Source organism: Polyergus mexicanus, unplaced genomic scaffold, assembly GCF_030449975.1.
Source record: "Polyergus mexicanus isolate NDT 795.1 unplaced genomic scaffold, iyPolMexi1.0 SCAF_18, whole genome shotgun sequence".
Lineage (NCBI taxonomy): Eukaryota > Metazoa > Arthropoda > Insecta > Hymenoptera > Formicidae > Polyergus > Polyergus mexicanus.
The window spans coordinates 1201970-1224036 of record NW_027223338.1 but is presented as its reverse complement, the minus strand read 5'-3'; the positions used below and the strand labels follow the sequence as shown (position 1 = coordinate 1224036).

Genomic DNA, 22067 nt, shown 5'->3' with positions numbered 1-22067 from the left:
AAGCAGTGGTATCAACGCAGAGTACTTTGACATTAGGATTTTGGATAAGTCTTGAATAAGCATTCTCTTATTTTCCTCTTTACATACTATTGGATTTTTTTTTTTTGTCATGATGTTAACAGTATAAATTATCGGTAATACGTAGCGGCGCGATGAGAATTACGAAACCCCCTTTTTTCGGGCCCCATATCGCCTCCAGATCCGAAAACAACGCTCAGAAAAAAAGAAAACGAATTAGCGCTGTTAGTGGTCAAACCACCGCAAAAACTGCTTCGCAGAAGCACTTATCAAAGACGCATGATTCAATTATAATAAATTATTTTCGTTGTTTAAAAACGTATTGTTTTGAAACATTAAATCTTGATTTAAGCGAAAGATAACTGACACATTAATCTGTTTATTTAATAATATAGCATATTATCAAATGCCTTAGGAGTTTTTAATTATCGGATTAATATATCTGTAACCGATCAGATTTTTTTTTTTGTTTTTTTTTTTTTTTTTTTTAAAGAAATGTACGACTCTTCTTCGTAGAAAACGACTCCGAAAACGTAACTCCGAACTTTCACTTATATTTTTAATTTTTTACTCGAGACGAAGATTCTCTTATTATTAGCGCGTCTTTAAGTCGATCGATACGTCCGGCGAGAGTTGAAATTCCACGCGCGATTAAAGTAGTAACCGCGAGAATCGTTAAGCGGTCCGCCGAAGAAATTGCGGGGGACACGCGCACCCCCGAGTGGCGGCAAGGCAGGGCGCCTCCCCGACGAGAGAAAGAACGAGAGGGGCTTCCAACCGCATTTTAATTCGTTGATTATTATTCCACGTAAACCGCTCGTAAAACCGGCCACGATGAGCCTTAAACGACTCGCCGCGCGTAATTGCGCTTAACCGCGTATACGCGCTTCTTCGACGCCGGGATCACACGTGAGAAACCGGGACCGGAATCGCGACTAAAAGGTCGACATAATCATAATTTTCTCCGTCTTAAAAACAGAATAAAGTAAATCAGTTTTGAATAATTTTAATTATACATGAATATTTCAAGAGTCAGATAAGTTTTGTCAGTCTAAAAATTACACGAGTCGCATCTATGAATTACAAAATCTGCAAGCAAATTGCGAAAATTTTTGTCGCCGATCGCTACGCTCATACCTCGGAGTTCCCGAAGGACAGAGAAATCCTTTATCCCTTCTCCCCGAGGAACAAACTGCTACCAGCTGCTGTTCTGCCAGGTGGTAAAAAGGAGATTCGGACGAGAAGGAGGGGAAAAAGGTACCAAATGCATGCGAAGAGGGGAGAAAAGGAGAGAAGAAACCGGCGAGTCGAGAGCGAAAGAGCAAGAGAAAGAAAGTGAAAGAGAGAAAGGGAAAAAGTGTGGGGAAGAGCAAGATATAAAAGAAGCAAGCTAAGAGCAAAAAGAGGTGGAAGAAGGAAGGAAGAGGAACGAAGAGGGGGTGGACGGGGAAGGCGACCCAAAATCCACATATACTTCAAAGTGCAAGAGAGAGAGAGAGAGAGAGGGGGGGGGAAGAGAGAAGGAGAAAAAAATGAAGAAGAGGCTACCACCGAAAACACCTGGCGAACATTCTCTCCTAGTGGCGCCTCTTCGAAGACATTCCTTCCTTTTTTCTCCAGGACCATGGGATCCATGGGAACCGTTTTTCGGGGCACAAAGCGACAACACGACGGCGTTTCCTTTTTTTGCGGACGCTACGATCCATCTCACGGAAAAAACACACACATTCCACGGAATATTTGCGACCGGGATTTTTGGGATCTCGCGTCTCTCGCGTAGAAAGCCGCCGATCGGCATTTATACGAGAGGCGCATTGTGTACGAAGCGAAACCGCGGGAAAACGGTATTCTCTGACGCCCTGTTTTTATCTTCCCGTCGAAGCGTCACCCGAGAAGGATCTTCGACTGACGATCTTAATCCCGATCTTAATCCCGATGTGAATAACTTGTGATGCGAAGATCATGATGTAATATCTCTCATTGTAATCTCTTCGTAATTTAGAGATTTTTTAAAACGGTCATGGTACTTTTTAAAAGAACCGGAGGAGAATCTTTTATCTCTTAGCTCACGTTACACTTATAGCAATATCTCATGAATCTCACATTGCGATAGATAAATATAAAAATTGATTAGATATATGCGGTGAGAAAGAATGTCTCGCGGAGGAGAATCCACGTCACTCTTCAAGGATCCCGTATCCTTGCCCGTATCTTGGGAACGCCTCGCGAGGAGAATTCGCGTGTGACGTGGAGTGAAGAGAAACCTCTCGGGAGACTCTCGCAGGAAGCGCAATCGTGACGTCACATCCGTCGAATTAATTCTCCGCATCCCATGGGCGTACGTGCCGTTCCAAGCGGATCGAAGATGCCCCTCGATCGTCTTCTCGATCCTCTCTTAGATCCTGACGATCTAAATTGCAATCTCTTCATCTCGTCGCATCGATGAAGCCGTCGATTTGATTAACGGAGCCTTGAATAGTAGCGCTTGGCGCGAGGATTGCTATAAATGACATCGTCGTTGGTGTCAACGTCGTCGTGACTCACAATCGTAAAAAGATCAGGTATCAGTGCGACCGGCTTGCACCTCGGTGGATCGTTTGCATAATATTTTCTACTGTCTAACGAGCTACTTTATGGCATTTTTCGCCCCGGCGCAAGACAGCCGCGATAATCCACCGAAACTGTTTTCTCTTCTTTCCTTTTTACCTTTTCAACCGTCTTTTCCTAGTTTCCGAGATAACTGGTTTCCAGATGCGCGTGAATTAACGTTGTCGTTTTGAACTTATTCCCGATAAATTAACGTCGATAGATAACACGCGCGTTATTGCCTTTACGATTCGATCTTATCTCTCGAAATAGCTTATTTGCTTGAAGCTACGGAAAGGGCAGACGAAATATGCAGATGTTACGATAATCTACTCATATTTACCATTAAAAATGAGCGTGAGACTCTCGCACGTTAAAGGATAGATTCAGTTGGGAAATATCAATTTTTGGATAACGATCGAATGAATTAATTAAAAAACAGCCGTCTTTTCGGATCGCAGACCTTTTAATCGCCGAACGCAACGCCAGGGCCGTAATAATTAGCCTGATAGCGATGAGAATATCCGGATGCCATGAGAAAACCGTCACGAACTTCGTGAGAACGCAAGAACTTGAACCCCACGAAATTGCGACGCGCCTCTATCGCTGTGATCGAGATATAAAAAGAGGCAAGATTCTCGCGGAGCCTACCGGGTAGATTTATGCGCGTGTATTATTATGACACCCGGCCAGTCAGATTGTTTTCCCGCTGACGAAACTCAATGTAATTAAAATCCACGTTATCTTTATTAATCGTACATTCGCATGAAATTACCGGTAACTTCAAAAAGGTTTCAAGAAAAATGGAAGATTGATCTTCGTTTATCGGAGGAATAATTCGAGATATAATTCGAGATAAAATCTTTTTGCTCACAGCTCGCTGCACATTTTCCGATATTTGTCTATACGCGCACGCAACAACAATATTATATTTTTTTATACGTACAGGGGAGAGAGTTGCCTATATCATACCACAATTAAGATATTTTATATTATATATTATATATTATATATTATATATTTATATTATATATCTATATTATATATTATATATTTTATATTATATATTATATATTATTATTTTATATTATATTACCTAGTTTTAATTTATACGCAAGTTAATATTGGACATTTTAGTTCGATATTTAAGATACCTCCCATTTAATCTTTTCTTCGAGAAGAAATGAATTTATTACAATTCTTTTTATGGCATAGTGTAAAAGGTGCGATTTAGCTGGTCTCTTAAATCTATCGATTTGCAAAATCATAGCCCAATCAGTATCGCGGAAAAAAGACAATAGTACAGTTGGAAATTTTCGAGTGCTTAAACTTAACATGTCTTTTTTTAGGAGTGGATAAATCTTCTGTTTTACATGAAAATAATAATTTCTGCGCATATTGTACGTTAAAGATATAATATATAGACGTAAATAAAAATTATTAATTTTCATTAAAAAGTCAATACTGACAAACATATAAAGATAGTATATAAAATGCGATTAATACGATAGCATAATCAATCAATTCCTACTCTCTTTCCTCTTGTATCTTTTTTTATTCACATTTCCATCGGTTTCTCGCAACGTTTTGCGAAGACGCATTTCTTACTATTTCCTTTCTACACGTGCTACGTACTCCATCGGGCATGACGACGCTGCGGCAATTATTCGGATTCGTTACGAGCAGGAAGGAGACTTCCCTTCGGGGGTTTCGCCTCTCGTCTCTCGCCCCGCGTACAAACATCAGGATGCACCCCACCGTAACCGGGGTCCAACGGACCTAAACGCCCGCGGCCTCCCTTATACTCGCGTGCGCTACCATAACGCAGCTGGGAAATCGCTCCCTTCTATCCTTTTCAAAGTATAACGCCTTATCGACGGTCTCTGTAATATTGGCCGGTAATTCTGGATACCTTTTCGTAAAATCATAACAGCGTATATAAAAGTGTAGCAGAATCCGCCACGTAATTCCGTACCGTAAAGTTCATGATAAATTGTCTCAAACAACTCTTTCGTAGAAAGAATTCAATGAAAGATTATCCTTTTTATTATGCAAACTTTAAACTTTGAAAAAAATAATAAAAAATGAATTTTTTCTCGATTTTCATCCCCCTTTCGAATTAAGATCTTTTTATTAACTTGTGATTTTTTTAATTCCATATATTTTTTAATCTCAACATTTTTATCAAGGAGATATCGATCCTGAATTAATTGATTATGGTACACTCTAGTAATCACAGAAGTAAATAATTTTATTAGAACAGTATCGATATACTCTTTATATTGTGAGGCCTGAATCTAAACTATACGTCATTCAAGCTGGCCGACATTAAAACGTGCGAATGAAAACCGCGGCGTAACTTATGAAAAATGACACATTCACTATACTTTAGACTTAAGTAAAGTAAAAGAGAAAGTGGGTAAGGCCGGAGAGACAAATTGCGTCGGACAGGAGAACCCCTAGAGTCCCAGTTCGCCGCGAATGCGAACACCTGGCGCTCACCTGACCCGATAAAGCTCACGATCTCTTGTTCAAGATACAAGAAGCGAGTTTCGGGGCCCGCGGGGCCCTTGTTTCGACGGGTACGTTGAACCTTACGACGACGACGTCTCTCTCTTCCTCTTCATGTTCCAGGACTCGCACGGTGTCGAGATGAAGGCTGCACCAGTTGCCGACACGTCCCAGGACGTCCGAGTACTCGGCGGTTCGCAAAACGAGACTCATACCACGGTGATGTTTGCTAGGAAGTGGCAGACATGCGACCCTCAGGATCATCAGCTCACGGTAAGTCTCAAAACTAAAACATAATTTTAAGATGATATACAATGATCATTTACGTAAACATTGCTATCATAATTGAGCGTAAATAATTTTTTGTTTTATGATTGCTTGATAAAGTGTCTCTCTCTATATATAAAAAAAAATAATAATAATAATAATAATAATGATATATCTCAAATAATTAGCAAAAAGAACAAGCTGTCAATATTTGATTTTACGACGAACACAATATTATACGTATATTCCTCCTCGAACACAATTGCTGTAAATTAAAAATTAAATACAACATTATAAAACGGATGATGAACAATCGTTTATAAAATTGTTAGCCCAGTGGTACATATTTTGGATTCTTAAAATAAATCTTAAAAATTCTGAACCTCCGGTGGCTTCCGAATATTATACGTAATTGAAAGGAGTCATTCGCATGCCGGAGTGATTCGCAAGCGTGCATTAACGCAGCGAGAGCCGGAAATTTATCGCGCCTCGCTAACGCCAAATTACCTTCCTCCACCGACCTCTAATCCGCTACTCTGTAATTAAAACGCGTGCAAAAAAAAAAAAAAAAGCAAGTTTCGCTGTACCAGCGCATAACTCGCTGCAGTTCGTGCCGGCTCGAATGGGGGGTCCTTAAGGGGTCTGGAGGAAGCCAGCACGAGAGAGAGAGAGAGAGAGAGAGAGAGAGAGAGAAAGCGGTACGGAAGATTTACTATACAACCGTCGCGACTCTGCAGAATTCGCGAAGAACCCTCTTTCGATTTATGCCCGAAAAGAAGGGGCTCCGTAGGTTTTAAGAGGCCCCGAGGTCCCGCTGCTTCGAATTCCCGCGGCGGTATTTAGGCATTTAACATACCGTCTGTGTCGCCCCTCCCCCCCCCCCCCTCGCCTCTGTCTCAGTGGCACGAACTTTTGGCGATCAATTGTATTCCGTTTTCAATTGCACGCTACTCTATAAATCCGCGTTTGAAATATTATTTATCGAGATAAAGTTTCTTCAATTTTTTTTTTTTTTTTTTTTTTTTTTTAACGAACTGCCAAGTTTTTCCGCTTGTTAATATCCCCTCGTCTTTAATATTGATTATTGTTGCCGCTTTAAACAGCGAAACACGCTTGTACGATTCCAGGAGGACACCGTCAAAGTGCTATGGGCTCTACATCCGACCGATCCAGAATTAAACACGGCGATATGGCACGAGAATAGACGAGGCGGAAAGGCCCTAAGGCTGAAGACAGCTGCGGCACATTCGCCACCGCGAGAAACTCGAAATATACGACACTGGGACGTGAAACTTAACCAGGTAGAATAATGAGATACACGCTCCTTCTTCAATCTTTTCATCTTCATATTTATCTTAACAAAAACATAAATACAATAGGTTTATTGGCGTGTTATTTTAGGGCAGGGAAAATTAATATCAATTCTGATGGAGTTGATTCTGGAAAAAAATTTACGGATATTAATGATTTTACTTGATGATTATTTATGCGATTGAATTTCAATTTTAATTTTAATCGTCTATGAGATTTTCTGAATTCTGCGCGTCTATTAAGGAATTGCGATTTAATATTACCGTCAATTTTTGGCAGTTTGAGGTGGACGACACGGACACCGTTTACTGGTGCAAGATCTTCAAGGCCTCCTCGTTGAGAGAGAAACATCACATGATAGGGGTAAGTAAATACACGACGATGCGAATTCTCGCTAACAGGTTTCTCAAGTAGACGCGAACCACTCGAGAATAAGTCCCGACGCTGCGATGGCATGCAAAGGTTGGGCCTGATTCGTATGTGCTTCACGAATCACGGTCATTCATGCCGGACGTCGCCCGGCGTGGACGCGCGCGTCATTAGAATAAAGAAGAGATCCGGAATGATGTCACTGCGTGTACCGAAACGCTGGCCGACTGTCAATGCGGTCTCGCGGGAGAGAGGCTCGCGATTGTTCCCAGGATCTCGTCGGATCGATCTTTGAGATATCGATGAGGGGGAGCTTCTAAAAAAAAAAAAAAAAAAAGATGCTAAAACATAGCTTTTTCAAATTGAGGAAAATCAATCGAAATTTCTTTTGTGCAAATATAAAAAAATCGCAAAGACGATCGATATCGAACGCCTCGCATTTATGCGTCATCCATGCGTTACAATTTCAGTATACACCGCTCGTGGAGAAGGCTAACAAGGATCTGGTCCATCACGTGATCCTATACGAGTGCGCATCGACGTCGCCGATCCTTGGCGAACATGCCAGGATCGCGGGTGCCCGCTGCTACAGCCCGACGATGCCGCGAGCTTGGGAATCATGTCTGCAGCCCGTCCTCGCTTGGGCTCGTGGTAGTAAAGGTAAATTATCTACAAAGTGAAGACAAAGTATGTTGGAGCCACGATCGAGTTGCTGTCCCCCTCGGCAAGATAATTTGCGCGAAATTCCCCGCAAAAGTTCGGCGAAACTGTCGTCTATCGCGCGATACCTTAGCGTTAAAGAATAATCGAAAGAGAAAACTTCGGGACGACAAATTATATTACTCAATTATTTTTTTATCCAATAAGTAATTTAATAAAAGTAAAATCTTTTTTTATCGCACGATGTTTGCAGGAGAATGGCTGCCGGAACACGTCGGTATACCTGTAGCGGAACACGGCGATAACTCGTATTACATGCTGGAAGTCCACTATAATAATCCGAGTATGAAGAAAGTGATCGACAGCAGCGGCGTAAGACTCCATTTGACTCCGAAACTTCGTCCTCAGGAAGCGGGCATCCTCGTGGCCGGCGTGGCGGTCAGCCCCCTTCATTTAGTGCCCCCGAAGCAGAAGGAATACGCCACCGCGGGATACTGCACTCCACACTGCACAAACATGGTAATGGAAGAAATTAAAATTAAACTGAAAAAACTGAAAACAGGACTTTATTAAATTTAAAAAATTAAAAATAGTACTTTTATTTTTATTTTATTTTCTTTTTATTTTTTTTTATTTCTATTATTACTATCTTGATATTGTTTTTATTATATTTCTATATTTCTTCTTATTGCAATAAACATTCACGCGTAAAATAATAAGAAATAAAGAAAATATACAAAATTAAAAGAGTTAATTTAAAATTTTTTTCCACAGATGTTTCCCGAGGACGGTATCAATATCGTATCGGTTGTCCTGCATTCGCATTTAGCCGGACGTCGTCTCAGCTTGAAGCACATTCGACGAGGTAAAGAATTACCGAGGATAGTCCAGGACAATCACTTTGATTTCAACTACCAGCAGTCTCATACGCTGGAGAAGGAAGTAAAGGTGTTACCTGGGGACGAGCTCGTAACGGAATGTGTTTACGGCACTTTAAATAGGACAAAACCGACTCTAGGCGGTTACGCGGCTACCCAGGAGATGTGCCTGGCGTTCGTCCTGCATTATCCCAGGACACCGCTCGCCGGCTGCTACAGCGTGACGCCCGTCAGAGATCTTTTCAAGACTCTCGGCGTGCAAAGCTTCCGAGGGATGACGATGGAATACTTGGAGAAGCTATTCCTGATAAATGGGTAAGTTATCTCGCACAGAATATTGTTAGGATATATTTTAATTTAATAATCTAAAAAGTATCTTTCAATACAATTCAATTATTTATTGAAAAGAATTATATTTTTAAAGGATATTAATTTTTCCATTTTTCGATATTAATTAAGATAGATTTATAACAATTTTATTGTACGCGCATTGAATAATATTTCTTATCAAAAATCTATTGATATTGTCGCCTCTTTCTCTTGGCTTAAACTTAGCGTTTATTTTCCAGAACTGACTTGACTCTGCCTTCGACCAATCAGCAACAGCTTTCCGTTTATCCTGCTGCAAGACCAATAGACGAATCCGCAATGAAAGATTACATGGAAGAGAGTGAGGACGATAATATTTTCTCGCGACTCATTATCGAAGAGCCCGAAGAATTCCGAGGTACGAATATATAATAGAAATAATAGTATAAAAAAATCAATATTTTGTGTATAACACAATCCTTAGAAAATATTTTTAACGTTTTCCTCAATACTTCCAGGTCGCACTATGGCTGAACATATGCTGGCTTTGCCATGGACGGAAGAATTGCTCGCAAGATCAATAGAAAATAATCTTTATCACGGCAGGCATATGACATTCTGCAGAAAAAGAGACGATCAATTGGCATTGGTAAAATCTCTCGATGCAATTAAAAATACTTGTAATCAAAATTTAAAATCGTATTTGCCCTTCCCAGCTAACGATAAATGCTGCGAAAAATTATTAAACTCACAATTTTCATAATTATATATTTTTTTTTAAATTGTTATTATTATATATTTTTCTTAATTTTTTGTTTCAAGCCGGCAGATATTCAGAATTTCCCGAATTACACGGCGCTACCGGAAATGAACGACACGACTTGTAGCGAATTCAAGAACACGTCCGGCTCTATTGGAATTTCTCATATATCCGTGATAAACCTGGTCACTATCATCGTTGTATCGATCGTTTTGTTGTAAGATATCACAGCAAATAGTCAACTATAGTCAACGATACGCGTTGCAAGACGAATGCGATTCTCACAATCGATTACGCGAGTACGATTCGAAAGGCTCTCTACGTCACGAATGTTTCCTGTACATTTTCGAATTTACGAAATGAGCCCGATTAATTTATTAATTTAAGCGATCTTACCTTGCACGACGAGCGATTTCTTCGAACGGTTTCCGACCATTCGAAACAGATCGGCAAGTTCCTAAAAACTAGATCGCTGGTCAATCCCTCTTTGTAAGGGGATGATAGAATTTTTCAAAATTTTTCAAAAGTCGATCTAGCGCACACTATAAACATAAATATATATAAATGTAGAAATATATAATATAATATAATATGTAAATATGATTATATATTAATAATACGTATTTATAAGATATAAGCTTCTCTCTTTGTAATGCGAGTTTTGTATAAAAATAAATGTGTCTTTAAACACATTGTATATATTCCTGTCTATAGCCGAGTGAGAAATTTTATTCCTGTTTTCAACCTCTATTTTTTCATTTTTTTTTTTTTTTTTTTTTTTGAGTTTTAAAGGATTTTGATATATTCTATTTATATAAGAATTATATTGCGTTAAGCTTTTATTTTATACTTTAAATAGGCAGTAAACGAACAATTTCTCACTTAAAAGTTTAAAAGAGAAAAAGGACTTTCGGCAAAATTATACAATAGATTAAACAGTTTCAATATTGTCTTATATTTTAAGAAAATATTGACTATTGTAGCTATAAATATTAATATCTTTTAACGAAAATTTCACGAAAGATAGTTCAAATTATATACTTTGTGATGTTAATAATGCGATTTGAAAAAAAAAAAAAAAAAACCGATTATATACCAGAAAAAGAAATCCTTAAAAATAGTCTTTTTTTAGCTGTTACACTGATTTTTCCCCCTTAATTGAATTTATTAATTTGAAATGGGTTTCGATCAAACAATTTGAAAGCTATTCGGATCCTTCGGAACTAAAGCTTCAACGCGTTTTAAAGGACATCCACGTGCGACCGTTATCCCGATTCGCAATTTTCCAACTGATTAACCCGAAAATGCATTTCGCTTTTCCAATCTTTCCGCTCGCAATATTGCCCGCCCGCGCTCTTTGTTCATGGCGATCTTGTCGCGCTGACGTATGGGGCACCATGTGGTCGCTGCTGATAAGCGGTGAATTGCGTTTCAATCGAATTACGTCGCGGCTCCCGCGAGTATAAAACTCGCTCCCTCGGGATGTTCAGCGTCAGCAGCTTCCCGGAGCACCGACGAAGAGCACTCCTCGCGAAATTGTGAAGGGCTCTCCAAGCCCTACAGAATACCTACAGCGAATTTGGTCACGGCGGTCTCGAATCTCTCAGGTATGTCTCTTTTTTTTCATCGACGCTCCGAGACTCTCCGAGATATTCTAGAGCCGCGAGATATTTAATACAAAAGATTTCACTTTAAATTTCGAAGCAAAATTTTGTTATAAGAAAGGAAGACAAAAAAAAAAGGTAGAAAGATAGAAAATTTTTTTTCGCATCTAAAGAAAAAAACATATTCTGTTTTCGAAACTGAAACATTTTTGCGTGTATTATTGTTTTTTTTAATTCTTGCAATTTTTAAACGCGCTTTGAAACTTTAAGCGACGAACAAAATTACATAGATATATACAATAGAATCGCATTCTATATTCAATTACAGATAACGTGAATTTGGATAATATTTTGCGACAGGATGCGACGTACACGTCACGTAGTATTGCCCGTACGATCTTGGCAATACATTGGACTCTTAATAGTATCGCTCGCATGTCTGACGCTAGGACTAGTGTCTAGGGATAGGGAAGGACATTCTGGTAGTCTCGCAGGACCCGAACTCACGCATCGAGCTCCCCATGAGTACGAATTAAATTAATATTTTTTTTTCATATATTGATTTATAAAAAAATACTTATAATTTTCTAATTTTAAATTAATATTATTTCAAAATTCTTAAATATCTATCTTGTATAATAATATCTCTATAAAAGAAAGAGAGCATTAATTTTTTTATATATTAATTTTAATATTTTTTATATTATTATTATTACCTTTTTAATTTTTGATTTAAATATCATTGATCTATTATAAGTAGCATTTTATATATATAAAAAAAAAAAAATTATTTTTTCTCTTATAAACCGTACCCAAGCAGCATATGTTGGTTTCATAAACCTTTCCTAAAAGTATCTAATATTTTTGTATACGTTTTTTAAAATCATTTATAATAAAAATTACAGAAGCATTATTATTTCTAGGGTGGACGCCTGTCCAAATTTAAATCCTTTCGCCAAAACGCCTGCGCATCTGATTACCGAGTCGGAAAAAGCTTCCAAACCAATTAATGATCATGAAATTAATGTACCCAAATCACCTATATCTCGAAGACTCGCGCTCTCTCGATCTTTGAGTCTCGATCGCTTGTCTAGGATCGGTTCGCTGGAGACTGAAGAACGATCGTTTAAAAATCTAAGAGCGATTGAGAGGCTCCCAGGATCCAGGACTCGCGTATCTGACAACGAATCCGTCAACCGACTTCGAGAATCTCGATTTAGGACCATCGAATCCCGCAACGCCAGAAACTCGTACGATCCCGCCACTCGGTTCTCTCGATCGCAGGATTTATTCAACCGTGCGACCGATCGTCGTTCTATTGTGCGGGATTTGGAGCGCCGTGTGACCGATCGTACGAATTCCCGATTACGATCCACGAAACGACGCGAGCTTAACGAAATCGCGCGTCGCCAAAATCGCGTCGATCGATCGATGGGCCGACGAAATTCTCCGAATCTTCAGTCTCGTACGAACGATCGCAGATCACTCTCGATGGAACGACGAGAATCGAGTGAAATAAATCGGCAAGAATCGCGCGATGTTCTAGCTGTCCGTCGCGAATACCGAGATCTAACTCGCTTGGATCATCGATCTGAGATGGACGAGCGTAGAGTACGATCTATCGAACGTCGAGATGCAGAACGATCGAATCGTCGCGAAGATCGCAAAAGTCTTCTGAAAGCTCGTTCGGAAGACATCGCACGAGGGGACATAGATCGTAACAACAATCTGAATCGCCGAAATCGGGAACGATTCCTTGACATCCGCCGCGCTCTTCTCGATCGAGTTGTTAATCGAGAACGCAGATCGCGTGCTTCGATTGTCACCAGGAATTCTCGTAAAGATCTCGTTAGATCCAACGATCGTCGGTCGCAGTTTCGATCGATGGAACGTATCAACGATTTCGATCGCGAAACACTTAATAGGCGGGTCAGATCGGTTGAATCGCCCTCCGAACGTAGATCTTTGGCTCGATCTATGGAAATAAATCGCATCGAGCGCCAAAGGGTTGAGAATCGTCTTACCGGTCGAAGATCTCTCGATCGGATGACGTCGCTAGTTTCGCCCGAGGACGTACGTCGAGAAAGGATAAATCGTTCGCAGAGGATCGTGAGCCAACGTGATTCGCGCGGGAACGTTGCAAGAGATAATTCTATTATTATTCCAGCACGCTCAGTTTACGATTTCAAAGACACTTCGAGTCGGGAACGAAGAGAGAGAAACATTCGATCTTCCCGTTCCGTAGATCGTAACTCTATGTATCGTCGAGAATTCGCGAAGATCAAAGAGTCTAGAGATCGCAGATCGTACGATTCTTCAACGGAGCAACGAGATTTAACTTCGGAGCGACGAGAAAGGACGAACCGCGTGTATCGATCTCGCGAGGAACGAAGGATCGTCCCGCAGCAATTTCGCGAACAAATTAGCCGAGTATCTAGGAGAGATCCGGAAAGACGAGTCTTAGAGCAACACGATTCACGAAGATCATCTGAACGAAAGCGCGAATCCGACGAGAGCGCGAGATCGCGCGAAGCATCCAGGATGACAGACCGACGTCTAGAACGAAACCCGGAGTTGCGAATTTCTCGTGGAAGGATTCTGGAAAAACGATCCACTGTTAACTCAGGAAAATCGTTCGAGCGAAGGATCGACGACAGCTCGAGATTACGCGAAGGATCCAGGATGCAAAATCGCCGCGCGGAGCGTAACTCTGATGCAATCTCTATGCGAATGATGGATCGCAGAGCGAATAGAGCAGCAGCTTACGAAAAAAGAGTCGTTCATTCGTTGGAAAAGAGATCGGATGCCCGACGCGATCAACAGATCAGAGGTCCGAAGGAGCGCCGAGTAGCTCGATCAGTCGAAAATCGATTTACCGAATCTCTCGAAAAAGATTCTATTAGACAATTGCGTCACGGATCATCGAATCTGAATGTCAAGGATTCATCGCGACTCGCCTCTCTTCGTCGAGTCATCAGAGCTTCTCATTTTCCTCAACAAAATGGCGAACAACGAACATTGTCTGCGGAAAGAACGATTTCTAGGATCGCATCTAATGATCGATTGTCCGCGAAATGGGAACGAAATTCGCAGGACGTAAGCGTCGAGAAAATTGGAGCAAAAATCGTTCCCAAATTAATGGACTATGAACTTTCCAAATATCCTACGACACATGACTTTATGAAACAAGCTTTCATCGTGGCACTTTGTACCGTTTACGGACTTTCTCTCTATAATGGCAAAAAAGCTTTTATTGGGTAAGACACACATCATAATTATTATAAAATATTTTTTAAAGCATAGAATGTGAAATAAAATAATGAAATATCTGTTAATTTATAATTAAAGAGAACAGAATAGAATTATTAAAATAGATGTAGATACTGATGATATAATAATAATAATAATAAAATAAATAAAATAAAATATAATATTCTTTCAGCAACAATATGGCGCAGCAGATGCAACGTTTCATGGTCTGGTAAAAGGAAGAGATAATTTGGCTACCAATACGGCACTGAAAACTGCTACTTTCTGAACCTCTGCTTCTGTCGATTTTATTATCTCACTTAATTAAAATATTATGTTGCGATGTATGTGATATCTTCGAAAATACTCAAATATTAATGTATATTAATGTACAGCTCGTGTGTGTATCCCGCAAAAATGTCGTATATATCTCTAAGATATTTTGTCCAAAAATAAATAGTTAGAATTGCGTAGTTAAACTTGCTACTTCCATTATTTCAACATAATTCCTTTTCTCTTTTTTTTTCTTAATACTAGAGTATTACAAAAAAACACGTATTATTTTCTTTGTGTTATATATTATTTAATAAACTGTAATTTAAGAAAATTTAAGTTTAAAAAAAATCTTATATCTTCTCGAAATATAAAAATTTAAATAATAATATAAAATAATAATATTAATTTACACAAATAATTTCTTAATCAAAGATAAATAAATTTTTTTTCAATAAACGTTACACCTTATATGCGATATTAGCCCAATTTTCAAAATTAATTTAAAATGCAAGAAGACTCAGAAAATATTCGGCCTAAAAATTTATATTACGAAATGTATTAGAGCATTTCAAAACAATAACACGTAAATTGTCACATTTAGCTATCGGCATATTAATTATTTTGCGATTAACAAATTATTAAATATTATTAAAAAATATGAATTGAAGCAGTCTTCAACTTTTGCTGTACTGCTACTACCGCTGAAAAAAGACATCAATCTATCCGACGAAAAGATTAAGTTTATTAAAGTTATAATTTTGGATTTTGTACATTATATGTTTATCTGTAATGAGCTTAAATCTATTTAGAAAAAGAATGTGATTGCGTGATTTGACGTGACCGAGTTTCAGGAAGATGATTGCCTTGAAAACGCGTAAAATACGTTTCAGAAAATCAGGCATTCCTTTTTATTGATTGCTCGTCCTTAAGTCTCGGTTACGTCGATTTGTGCGACGTGCTCGCGTTTATTATAAACGCGTACAGACATGACTACATTTCATGAGATCGTTAAACCACCAGCTAAGCTTGGCAACAGTAATAATAAACTAGAGTGCTTATAATATATACGATAATACACATGATATAATCGAGCGCATTAACTCGACTTCGTTGATCGCGAATAAACCGACGCAGAGTTTTATTCGAAATAAATACAGCGGTTTATCTCTCTTATAACGCTCTATATACACAGCAAAGTTTCCAAAAATTATCCGTAAAAAACTATAGATATCGTTCACCTTTGGAAGAAATTCTTTAAAAGATATTTTTATTTGCCTACTTTCTTTCTTTTCTCCTACCAATTATCGTGTCATACGATTCGTTATAAGAACAAAATAAGCTGTAATAACATCAATGGAAAAAAATGTATAAACAGCTGCGCAATTTCTTTTATTCAAGACTCAATAAATAAATAAATAAGTAAAAAATATTATCTAATCTCTTAAGAATGTATACGACTTACAAAAAATTAATTTCTAATCCAATAAAAATCGATTAGTTAATAAAGCGGGCAGTACTTCGAGATATTGCACGCGCGGCAAGAGAATTGACGACGGATAGAAATCTGAAAAAATTGTAATATAGTTGTACGTTCGTTCGTCATTGGATTACGCTAGTTCGCGATAGCGTTCCTTTGTTTGGCAGTGATCCGAGCCTACCGAATAATTTGCAAATTCCACGCTGATAGGCACGAACTCGCAGAACGAACGGTGTGTCATGGACGTGAGAAAGAAGATTGCGCATTAATAACGATAATAATCCTCACAAATTCTGGAAGAGTCGACGGAAGGATATCGACTAAATATTTTGGCTGAATGTAACGCGAACAAACCCATTTACGTACCTATATCTTCGATATCTAATGCCTCTCTCGGGAATTATTTAAGATTACATCGCAAGGCTTAATCCTGTAAAAATTATCACAATATTCGATGATGAACCGAGAATCATCCGATACATTGTACGATAATAGAAACGATTTCTCGATTCAGTGATATCAATGGACGTTAGCGATCTCCTGTAGCATTCCTAAAATATAATCGAGCTCTTGCCGAAAATAACAAAGCTGCCGATTTTTGCCCTTCTCATTTTTGCAGTCCTTGCATTGCGATCGGTTCCTCAATAAGTCGCGAATTAACGTCTGCAAGGTCATTTCTCTACTCTCGTGCCGTTGCTGGAGAATCGTAATTTTATCCTGCAGCAACTGCAATTGTTCCGTTCCCTGAAATAAAAATATCATATAGAGAGCCATCTTAAAGATCAAAAATATTTTTCACATACCGGCGTTGTTAAGTATTTGACTTTCTCGGTCAGCGTTCTCACTTTATTCTCCAAATGTTCTCTTTCGGCCTTTAGCACGATTACCTGCTCCTTATAGTCCCTAAACTTTTCGATCTGTTCTTTTAAGCGCGATATGATCGCTCCCTGAGTATTAATCTGGCCCTTAATAATAAAAATTATAAAATAATAAAGATTCTCAGTGCTTTGACAGATGAATATATGAGCGAAGCATAAATTTCTTTTACTTTACACAAGCAAAAATCTACTCTGAATTTTGTGCGACCAGATGATAAAAAGCAAATAAAATACAAGAGATAGAAGCCAAGTGCCTGCTAAGCATTACAAACCTGTAACTTTACCACTTTAGAATCTCCAAACTTGACGCTGTATTCTTTCACAAGAGTAGCCATTTCGCGTTCGTGTTCCTCCTGCAAGAGATTCAGATCATATATTCTCTTGCTCTTTAGAGCCATAAAGTCCTTGTTCATCTTGTTCAGCTCTTCTTTCAAAATGTCGTTTTCGTTAGTTAACTTTTTGATAATTCCGTTCTTGCCGTTTTCCGTATACTGTATCGGATCATACAACTTTGTTGTCGACGACGACAGTCTTTGCGAGTCGGAAACATGTCCATTCTGATAGACATTCGAATTCTGATCGTTTCCCTCACCGTTTTTCATTCCTCGCAACGCCCTATCGAAATCCATGCTTCTGAAGCTCCTCCGATCATTCAATAATTTCTCCCGTTCTTTCTGCAATCTACGGTTTGTCTTCTGTAACTCTTGATATTCCTTGGTTATCTTCGAGACTGCTTTATCTTTATTCGCTATTTCTAATTTCAAGCCTCTTATAGTAGCGATAAGATGCGCATCTTCTTTCGGATTTTGAGACTTTGGTCCAACCTTCATCGCTTTTTGATCTTTTTTCTCTTCCATTGTTGAAGCTTTATCATCTCTCTTATTAGTCTCCATACTCTTGCTCTCCATATGCCTGACCGTCGTCTGCGTGAACATGTCATTGTATAATTTGTGTTCCTTTGCGGTAGCTTCTAACAGTTTTGCCTCTAACTCCGTTATCTGAACCACGTACTTCTCCTTCATGTCGGAGAACTTTTTCTGTAAGTCAACTAAATTTTGTTGCGCGACATTCTCCTTGTCTTTTATCTCGTTTTCAAGACTGGCTATTCTTTCCTCCAGGAGTTTTACTTTCTCGGAACCGATCTTTTCCTGTTCCGAATTGGCAGTCAGTATGAGAGCCGAAACCGAATCCGGATTCTTTCTCTTGAGAATACGCTCCAATTCGCGCACTTGCCTGTTTAGATCTATGATTTTCTTATTGTCCAGAATAACTTGATCCTTGAGTTTTTGGGTCAGCTGCTTCTCGCGCTCGATGTGACTCTTGCTTATTTGCAACTTCTCCTGGAGATTCCCCTCTTTAATTCTAAGTTCCAATAGTTCCTTCTCCAAAGGCAGTATATTTTGCTGAAATTTCTCCAGTTCTTGCTTCGTCACTCGCAGCTGCTCCGATTTTGAGCTCAATTTGATACTCAGATCTTCTAACTGTTTTTTAAGTTCTAACTCCGCGGTGCTCATCACTTGCAATCGATCTGTGATGAAGTTGTTTTTTGCTCTCAGCTGCTCCTTGAACATCTCCAATTCGTCCGTTAGTAAACTGTTCTGTTGAGTCAAATCGTCATTTTTCAATAGGCAATCTACATTTTTCTCCTTCAATTCAGACACTTCGAAATTCAGCTTCAACGTCTCCTCTTGAAGATCTTTCATCCGATCAGTGAGTTGTTGCATGTCGTTCGCCTCCGATACCGTAATCCTTTGTTTAGACTGCAAACTCTTCAGCTCCTCTTGAATACGTTTCGTATCCTGCATCAACTTCTTGTTTTCAGTCTCATAAGCACGGATTAGGTTCTCCTGCTTTTCCAGTTCTTGTTCTAGAAGAACGATTTTTGTATCGTTCTTAGCTGGAACTTCCGTGAGCCTCTCGTTCAGAGAAAGTTCGTCGACTCTCGCTTTCAAAATTATATTCTGTTTCTTCAAAGCAAATAGTTCACCCTCGAAGGACGTACGCATTTCTTCGATTTGACTTTTGTATAGCTTCGCTTCGGATTCCAATTGTTGCTTTAGAAGCGCGTTCTTATGTCTCTCCTCACGACATAACATCTCCCAATCACGTTTCATCGAAATCTGCTTCGAATCTCCAGCAGCCATCAAATTTTTCCTATAACTGTCAGGTGATTTCAACTGAGATCCTTTGCATGCAGCTGGCAAACTAGATGTGGATCCAGTTTTAGCAGAATCTATTTTTGGTTTCGGAAATGTATTAGGTTTCAATATAGTTTTGGAAATCGATCGGGATTGCACTTTCGGTTTTATCATTGGTGATTTTTTAGAGACTAGGTTCATAGATTTCTTGGACACATCCAGTGCTCTGTTACTTCTGATATTTTCGAGAGAGGTTCTCAGAGGAGGCTGGCATATTTGATCATAGCTTTTGGACTTACAAAATCTTATTTCTTTCTTTAATTGCTTATTGCTCGGTGCACTAACCACGCGATCGGTTTTACATACACCTGTTGTTTTTTTCAAAACACTTTGACCAGACACTTCTTGATGATCCATCCTAGAAGTCTTGGATGCTTTGGCAACATGCAAACTTTCCATTTTTGTATCAACTTTCCCTTCTGTGCACACAGATTTTGTACGTGCCAAATCTATTTTCTCTGCATTCTCTTTCACATTTTCATTTAATTTTTCAGCTATGAGTTTGGGTATTGCATCCGCAAACAGTTCTAATCTTGGTGTCAATCCCACTGTATACAATTCACTTTCAGACTTTTTATTGTCTTCTGTTATATTTTTATTATTTTTTCTCTCTATGTCTGTTAATATAGATTTTTTAGATTCTTTATTAGAATTTTGCAAGAATGTTGGTGCAATTGATGGAGAATTAGGTGCTTGTTTAGATTGTCTTTCGCTAACACTGGAATCACTTTCATTAATTTCATGATCAACATGTGCATCGTTAGTGTCTGATAATTCCTTTCCTAATATCTCAGAAAATTCTTTTTCCGGAAATTCCGGGGTTTTGCCATTAGTTAATTGACCCTCTACAGTTGATAGTTCGCCATTGGTAGGTTTCAAAAAAAGATCATAGACTATATTAGGCTCTTTTGATTCTGGCTCCTTTTTATCCATGTTTTGCCCTTGAAGCAGTTTCAAAAAATGTGAAAAATCTTCCTGCCCAAAACTAGAGCTTCCAGATATCCCACCTTCTGCCTTTTCCTTGGATTTTCTCAAGAAATCTTCGAAAAAGTTCTTGTCCACGTCCGTGATTTCCTTTTGCAGATTCTCCTTTTCCATTTCCATTTTCTTCGTGCTCTTTAATTCCTCTGACTTGGAATGCCTCTCAATCGGATCATCTAGATCGGAACTGCTCGATATCTCGACTTTCTGTTCCTCAAACTTTCTCCTTTGAAGTTCCAGTGTCTTTGGTGGTTTCAAACTACTTAGGTTTTCGTAAACGATTTCGAATCCAGGACTGTTTTCTCGTTTTTTCTCATTTTTCGGACTTCTCTTTATCTTTTCTGTTTCTTTATGAACCTCTTTTTCTATTAATTGAAAAATATCAGCTTCTAATTGCCTTACTCTACTCAGGCTTTCGTCTTGATTATTTTCTGGTATTAGAGTATCGGATTTAGATATACTTTTTGACAAAGTATTACTGTTTTTTCTCACTAGTTTCTCTGCTTCCTCTAATAATTCCTCCACTGACTTTTCTTCTTCAGTGGGATTCTTACTGGAATCACCAGATTTGGTACGTTCGGGACCTGAATTAGGACTTAATGCATCAGCAATCTTGCTCATTTCTTCCAATATACTACCAATATCTTCATCAGTAGCATCTATAACAAACATAAACACATCGATCAAATACAAATATTGTTTTGTAAAGTTTTAATTTTACATATTATATAAAAACTTACTTTCAAAATCTGATGGATATTTATCAAAAGCTGCAGATGCAAGTATATCGCATAACGTATCATCTTTGTCTTTCACTTCTCCTTCGCTTTTCGACACTATCTGAAAAACATGTAAAGCAATATATTAGAAACAATAATGAATAAAAGTATTCGCAACACTCTATTATTAAATTAAATTATAAAAAATATTTTGTTACATTATTACATGATTTAATCAATTACTTTGCACATTCTTTCTTTCTCGAGAAACTCTTTCATAGAAGAGCTGATATCCGACGTAGGAGTAGGAGAGTGCTTCATCTTCGCATCTGCATTCTTGGCGCTTAAAACATCTAGACGTGTTTCAGGTCGCTTCAACCACCATTTATCTTGCGTATCTTTCTTATCAGACGACGATTGTTCTTTGGTAGGTTTGATTTTTTTCTTAATGCGCACCGAATTCTCCCCAACACTCAGACTTACGGAGGATCCCAAAGTATCATCTTCTGAGGAGATCAACTAAAATAAAAATTTAAACATATAAAACTCACTTAATAAAACAAATTTATTTAAAATATCGCTCGATACACTCCAATGACAGATTTAGGTTAAATGAACAACCCATGGGGCTTGCGAACATGAATAATACTAAAGTGAAACTTACATCTTCAATTCGCGGCGATTTTCCGGTATCCGAAGACATTTCACTGTTTGTCCGCAGATAAAATTAACTCAAAATGCTGTATATAATTGGTCATCTTCCTCGAACTCTTTGACACCTGCCATACTTTTTGTTTGTTTGTTACCTGTAATTCGTTTGGTTGCCGCTACGCTACGGCTCACGCAAAACGAGACGCGCGGAAATAAAATAATCCTCTTGTAAAAAAAAAAAAATAATAATCGCCATTAGTCAAAAAATTTATATTACACTTGACAAAAATTTAATTTTTCTAAATTGTGCACAAATTATAAAATCGTATTTTATGTAAAAAATGTTTATATGACGAATGTTTTTT

At 38.5% G+C, this 22067-nt stretch overlaps 3 protein-coding genes across 8 annotated transcripts in view; 2 read left to right on the top strand and 1 right to left on the bottom strand.

Moving 5' to 3' along the window:
• Positions 1-10287, top strand: part of LOC138941259 (MOXD1 homolog 1-like) — a 19511-nt gene extending 9224 nt beyond the window's left edge. For all 4 annotated transcript variants that reach the window (XM_070310763.1, XM_070310762.1, XM_070310764.1 and 1 more), the window contains 9 exons: positions 5239-5388; positions 6510-6683; positions 6973-7056; positions 7533-7722; positions 7976-8241; positions 8497-8915; positions 9170-9327; positions 9428-9558; positions 9732-10287. In XM_070310763.1, coding sequence (XP_070166864.1) covers positions 5239-5388; positions 6510-6683; positions 6973-7056; positions 7533-7722; positions 7976-8241; positions 8497-8915; positions 9170-9327; positions 9428-9558; positions 9732-9890 — 1731 coding nt within the window. In that variant the 3' untranslated portion in view covers positions 9891-10287. The remainder of the gene's footprint in view (positions 1-5238; positions 5389-6509; positions 6684-6972; positions 7057-7532; positions 7723-7975; positions 8242-8496; positions 8916-9169; positions 9328-9427; positions 9559-9731) is intronic.
• An 888-nt stretch (positions 10288-11175) lies between these two features.
• LOC138941176 (trichohyalin-like) lies at positions 11176-14988 on the top strand. Of its 2 annotated transcripts, none has more exons than XM_070310589.1 (4): positions 11176-11276; positions 11634-11798; positions 12197-14530; positions 14716-14988. In XM_070310589.1, exons 2-4 carry the CDS (start codon positions 11635-11637, stop codon positions 14756-14758), a joined length of 2541 nt encoding a protein of 846 aa, XP_070166690.1. In that variant the 5' UTR covers positions 11176-11276; position 11634; the 3' UTR covers positions 14759-14988. The 2 variants fall into 2 exon arrangements, with proteins under 2 accessions (XP_070166690.1, XP_070166689.1); XM_070310588.1 differs by having other exon boundaries at positions 11602-11798.
• Positions 14989-15527: 539 nt separating this feature from the next.
• LOC138941163 (centrosomal protein of 162 kDa) lies at positions 15528-21936 on the bottom strand. Of its 2 annotated transcripts, none has more exons than XM_070310560.1 (6): positions 21716-21936; positions 21295-21570; positions 21073-21172; positions 17426-20991; positions 17079-17240; positions 15528-17019 (listed from the first exon to the last, which is right to left on the bottom strand). In XM_070310560.1, exons 1-6 carry the CDS (start codon positions 21752-21754, stop codon positions 16795-16797), a joined length of 4368 nt encoding a protein of 1455 aa, XP_070166661.1. In that variant the 5' UTR covers positions 21755-21936; the 3' UTR covers positions 15528-16794. The 2 variants fall into 2 exon arrangements, with proteins under 2 accessions (XP_070166661.1, XP_070166662.1); XM_070310561.1 differs by having other exon boundaries at positions 17438-20991.
• Positions 21937-22067: the final 131 nt, after the last annotated feature.